This window comes from Puntigrus tetrazona, chromosome 15 (genome assembly GCF_018831695.1).
Source record: "Puntigrus tetrazona isolate hp1 chromosome 15, ASM1883169v1, whole genome shotgun sequence".
NCBI classification, from domain to species: Eukaryota; Metazoa; Chordata; class Actinopteri; order Cypriniformes; family Cyprinidae; genus Puntigrus; species Puntigrus tetrazona.
The window spans coordinates 21051082-21057081 of record NC_056713.1 but is presented as its reverse complement, the minus strand read 5'-3'; the positions used below and the strand labels follow the sequence as shown (position 1 = coordinate 21057081).

Below are 6000 nucleotides of genomic sequence, written 5' to 3'. Positions count from 1 at the left end.
GTGGCTTGTCCTTGTGGAGAGCTTGATCATTAATCATGGCTGTAACTCTGGGCTTTTATAACACTGCATTCAGCAGCTGTGCCCTTTCACCACGGTCTTCAGACCCTGAAGTGGCTTTCATTTACTCGCCACAGAAGAGCTTATTGTACGGAGCGCTTTAACCTCCGTGGCCTGAGCGATGCCCATCATGTGCTCTGTTTAGCTGCGTGAGACCTCGCCAGCTGTTCTGGCTTTCACAGGCCTGCCGCGATTTTGACGTAGATTGATAGGATTATTCCTAGAGCTCTTGAACACGCTATAACCGCCGTGACTCAGTGAGCCACAAGCATTCGCACCGGTGCTAATCAGATGTTCTCCTTGTAGAATTCCTAGCTGTTTTGGACAGCGGTTATTGGATGTGTTTCAGGTCAGCTTGTCAGCAGATGATTGGACTTGTTTGTTTGGCGTTCACATTCTTAGTTGAGCATGTGAACAACTGCATGCATAATCATATATCCAACCACATCACTCAAAATAAATGAGGTCGGGAAGCCCCTCAAAGCTAGTCTGGCCTACTTTATTGATTTATTATCAGATGAAACAGTTTTAACTTTGCATTAAACTAAACGGTGAGTGAATGTCTTTGATTTTTATCATCGACTGCCATTGAACGTTTGAGTATTGCACTTGGCTTTTATGACACTCAGCTGGAAGAGCGGATATTGTATTTAAATTTGAATTATTTTTTATTCAAATCAACATACATCAATTTACTCAAACTGATTTTAATTTATTTGTTTTAACTTAATTATTAATATAATTATTAATGTGACATTTATCGTTTATTTATTTTAGAATAATTTTTTTTTAAATAGATTTTTCATATTTTTATTCTTTCTGTTTGGGTTATTATATAAGCACATATTTGCTTTTTAATATAGGCCCATAGGACATGATGTAGTTAAGTTTGGCTTAATTAAAATACACAAGACAGAATTTCTTTAAAAAAGAATTATAAAAATACATTAAGGCTAGTATTCAAATTTGGTAAAAAATACAAAAGGCAGAACATGAGAGAAAATAAAACATTTGCGTGCTAAACAAATTTAATAAATAATTTTAATTTAACTTCTATGTTTAATAAATTCATTTTAAATTGTATAAGTTGCACGATGCTGGCATAAATAGAATTTTATTTACATTGTTGAAGATTGTAAAAAACATATATATATATATATGAAATACTTAAGGTTCTTACCTCTTGTAATTTAATTTACAAAGATAGCAAAGTTTTACTCGAAAACTCGAATCTTGAATTTTTCATAAAGTTTATGTTTTTTTACATTGGTTGTATAGCTCTCAATACACTGTTATTGTATGTCACTTGCTTCTATGTATATTTCTCCTAAGACGCCTTAGGAGAATCATCTGAGAAATGTAATACTTTCATCGATGTTGAAACTTCTCTAAAACTTAACTAAGAATTACATTAAGTCTCATACAGGCTATAAAATAGTAGTAAAATATGGGCCAACACTAACAACCTCAGGAGCACTGTAGATATGTCTATGGCCTCAGCTTTATTTAATATCTAGATGCCAGACGGTCTGGTTCTCCTAAGCTCTCTGAAACCACCCTCTAATTTCCCATAACCATTTCTCCCCCGTTCCCTGTCTCAACGTCCCGTACAGAAGGAAAAGCTCTTCTGTAGTCTCTCATTATGATGCTTGGTTTCCTGCCCACTGTGTGGACCTCAGTGCCCTCATCTGCATAATCCCTCCCTTGGTACTTTTCAATAATACTGGAGCTAATCAGACCCTCCGAGAACCGCGGACCCTGGTGTGGTCCGGCTGGAGCCCTGATGATATTTACTGATGGGCTGCTGTCTCAGAACTGGATCTGCTAGTGCTTTGCTAAGGCTAGCATCACTGTTATTGTTGCTTCTATTTGAGGTTAAAGATTTCCTGGCGTGTAATTTGAACGATAGTTGTTGGTGATTGTTGCTCAATTTAAATGAAGATTTTTAAAAAATTAAATAAATGTATATATACAATTTTAATATAAAATATTTTATAGGTTTGAATTAAACTGTCAATTGCAAATGAATGTTTGCTAAATGTCTTTTTTTCCCCTTTTTTTGGCTTCAGAACATCACATTCGAAATTATGAAATGTAAAATTTTATTTAATAAACTTTAATTTTCAGAAGTTTATCATAAACATCATAGACACCACATCAATATTTTATATTCTTTATGTATATTTTATTTTATGTATGTTTTATAGTATATATATTCAGAACCTCTATTTGTACATAAACTGCACAGGAGAGAGAGAAAAACATATATTGTTTTTTTTGTTATATTTATTATACATTAGAACATAAAATTACAATTTTTCTAAATTCTAAAATTACAATTAAAAAATAAATGAACTGCATGAGAGACACCACATGTTTATGCATCTATATTTTTCTACTTATGAGAATTGTTTGGTGAAATTTGAGAGAAAATGTTTCTTTTTTTTTTCTCTCAGATTAGAGTGTTTTGCACCAGATATCTGATTTTTGACGATTCTACATGAAAATAGCCTTGAAATGTAAATAAATAAAATGCACAGGCAACAAGATTTTTTCATTCTGAATCTATTGATAATCAAAAGTCATATGTTCTCAGTGTGAGCTTCCTTCCTGTTTCCTGCAGACCAGCAGCTGTTTCCATCCACACAATCGTTCAACATAATCTTTGGTAATTTGCAGTCTGGTTGTGCTCTTCGTTTATGTCTTTCTCTCTGCACGTATTCATTGGTGTCCAGCTAAGTTCATTCCTGTAACTTAATTAAACCCCTTTCATAAATCAGGGCTTTAAGCTGAACTAAAAATGAGAAATTGCTATCAAAAAAGAGGTGTGGTAAAGTGTACTGATTAACCTGGTGACTCATTTTCTTTATAATTCCCTTGCCCTCTCCTGCCTTAAAAAATAATTAACCGACTGATGGCAGACTCAACAAATGGCCTTGATTTTTAAAGCTATTAAGAAGAACGAATCCAATTGTTGTTGTTGTGTTTATGTGGGTTGTCTGGGTTCACTGTTATTGAGCTAGTACATCACCTTCTCCTTGAATCAATAAAGCCAGAAAACCATGAAGCAGTGTGTGTTTCTGGAAATGAGCGGACAGCCGGGGCTTTTGGGTGCATGGGGAACATCCTTCTAATGTGCCCATGTAGACGTGTCAGCTAGCCGCATAAGGTTTGGTTTAATTAGCCATCAGGGGAGGCAGGGCGTTTTGGATTGGTTTGTGTGGATCAGGGCCATTTGAATCTGAGGGAGCACCAGGTTTTTGTTTGTGTGTCCTCCAGGGCATCTGGGCACACCACCTGTTAATGAATCATGAAGTACTCTCTCCAAACCCACCATAAAACCATATTCTTCAGTCAGTAGCCAGTACGGTTTTGGAGCTTTCCAAAACTTCAGGGTTTCCAAGTTGTCTACATTGATTCCCCTTTGGGGAATGTTCGTTCTTTTTTTATGAATAAATATCTCTTTGAGCTTTCCGTTTTATAAAATACTTGATATATTGTATCTAAGATAAGTGTAGATTTCTGAGAAGGATTTTCTCTGAAATTCTGAGTTTCTGTTTGGCAAGGATGTACTAATTGGTTGATTGAAAAGCCGTAAAAGTGACTATACTTGTAGACCTGGTATTAAAAGTATTTATTGAGTCATTTGCATCACAAAGAACTTGGGTTTTGTGAAATACACAGAAAAGCAAATGGTATGGTGTCTATGCACAAACAGACAGACTCAAGTAAATCTGTGAGCTCTATGTGTTTGCATGCTTGATGTTAAATGTTCACAAACTGTCCTTTAACACTGCTAAAAGTGCAAAAATGTTGTATTTTGACTGCTTGAATGCTCCCAACACCAGCTAGCCAACAGTCTCATGACGGTCACGACCTTGAGATCCTGTGAGCGTACTCAGCGAGGTGTTTGTTGAGAATCTGCCATCTCAGCATATAGCAGGCTAAAAGTGTCATTTCATTAAATGCATCAAAAGAAGTGCTAGCTAGCGTGGCCCAAGTCATAAAACAGGCATTTGAATTCTGAAAATCATTCAAGCACTTTGAAATGTTGAGGGATTAGCATTATTTGTTAGTGAAGTCTAGCGACAGGGTGCACGACAGTAGAGACAGTGTTCACACTTCCCCAAGCTCTAAGTGCTCTCCAATGACTTCCTTTTGTTTTGCCTGTCTGCCGTTTTATCTCCGTAAATGATGCCAATCTTCATTCACGGCCTTGACAGGATGCTTCCCAGTCATCTGGCCCATTCTGACCCTCTTTATATTAAACAGGCCCCTTCACCTCCCCTCATCCCAAATTAACCCCCTGTCAGTGCCCAACAATGGAAGTAGGCATGGCTCCAGTCTGATTTATCCCACACTTCGCCATGATGGGGGGCATCTGCCACACCCCCTGCCCGGTCCTCCCTTTCTAAACCAGGCGTAGAGGAGGGCTGTCAGTCCATCTCCCAAAAAAGCGACATGCGCTGATTGGGGAATTAGTTTAGTCAATGACTGTATACAGATCTAAAGAGGGTGTGTGTCAGTGACTTTGTTTGTATTTGCAGTTGGGTCATTCTAGTTCTGGCCATGCACAGCAAGAGGGCACACATTGTCACTCCTCAGACATACACATAGACGTTCAGGGCTAACTTTACCTCTTTAGGCCTGTGAAGAGAAGGAAAACGCCATATTTAGGGCTTGAGTTCTTGGGATTCTCCAATGGATTGATGGATAACAATTGAGTAACAGCTTGGAGCTTCTGTATATTTGTTTTGGGGAACTTTGAAGTGCTTTTTTTGACTTGATAATGCAGTTTGGAGGTTTCTTCAAAAGTCACTGTTTACAGAGCCTAGTATTGCTCATCTGTTGGTATCAGGGATACTGGGGCGCTACAGTATCGCCGTTGGCCCAGTACTCTTTGCTTGAGGACTTAGAGTCTGTGTTACTTCCAACAGACACGGGGACTCAGGAGGGAACTAGCAATAGGGCCACAGAGGCCCCTACTGCAGAACACGATGACGACAACTCTCTGGGCTACACAGGTACTGCTTCTTATTTCTTACCTAAAATACTGCTTTATATCTACTCTAGAAAGTACTTCTCTGAAATATATTATATGAATAACATTTTTGCTTTATAGTGGGTGCCTTTTCATCTCTTTCATGAACTTTTAACATTTTTGTAAAATAAATTAGGGGTTGCCTGCTGATAACATGAAGTTTTTTATGTAGATATGACCCATTTCGGGTCCTTCTGTAGAGTCTCTTATTCTCCCTGAATTTCCATGGACTTTGCATAACCTTTACCTTAAGTCTGCCGGTGCATCTGTATTGAGTGAGGTTTTCCCATTCATAAACTGTTTTATGTTCTTTACAAATGTCAAGCTGTGGAAATTGGATACCCTTTCTATGTAGAGATAAGCCTAGAACGTTCTGATGCTTGTGACACGAAGGAGCAGTGTCAGCCAGAACCTCAATTTCCAGATTAAATGCACTCAGATGAGATGAGTCAATCGGTGAGAGAAGATCACTGACCCTTTTTGCTTAAGTGGAAATAGAGTTCACCTTCTAGGGGCCTGGGGGGCCCGGGCAGAGTCTCCTGCAGTGAGTCTGGTGTTATGTTTGGAGAAAGCTTGCTAACATTCTGACCTTCACTGGAGAAACAAGTCGATAAGTGAAAAGGCGGCTTTGGCTACGTGGGTGATCCAGTGGAAGATGAGAATAGCTGGTATAGAGCGTAGAGTATGACACTACAGCCTCAAGAGAGCACTCTGTTTCACAGTCTCACAAAGACAGAGATACAGTACAGATGATACTTATTGCCTGCCTGACTGTTATAAAAAGATACAGTTAGAGTACTGTTTTTACATTGAATTAGTCTTTCCAATTTATAATGCACTTGTAGAGCTATACTGTATAGTATTATAATTTGAAGTGCTGTCAGCAAACTCTTCATAGAAAA

At 38.0% G+C, this 6000-nt stretch overlaps 1 protein-coding gene across 4 annotated transcripts in view; it reads left to right on the top strand.

Annotated features, from left to right (window-relative positions):
- robo1 (roundabout, axon guidance receptor, homolog 1 (Drosophila)) overlaps window positions 1–6000 on the top strand; it is a 286379-nt gene that overhangs the window by 78007 nt on the left and 202372 nt on the right. For all 4 annotated transcript variants that reach the window (XM_043259081.1, XM_043259078.1, XM_043259080.1 and 1 more), the window contains exon 3: window positions 4995–5081. In XM_043259081.1, the coding sequence (XP_043115016.1) occupies window positions 4995–5081 (87 nt within the window). The remainder of the gene's footprint in view (window positions 1–4994; window positions 5082–6000) is intronic.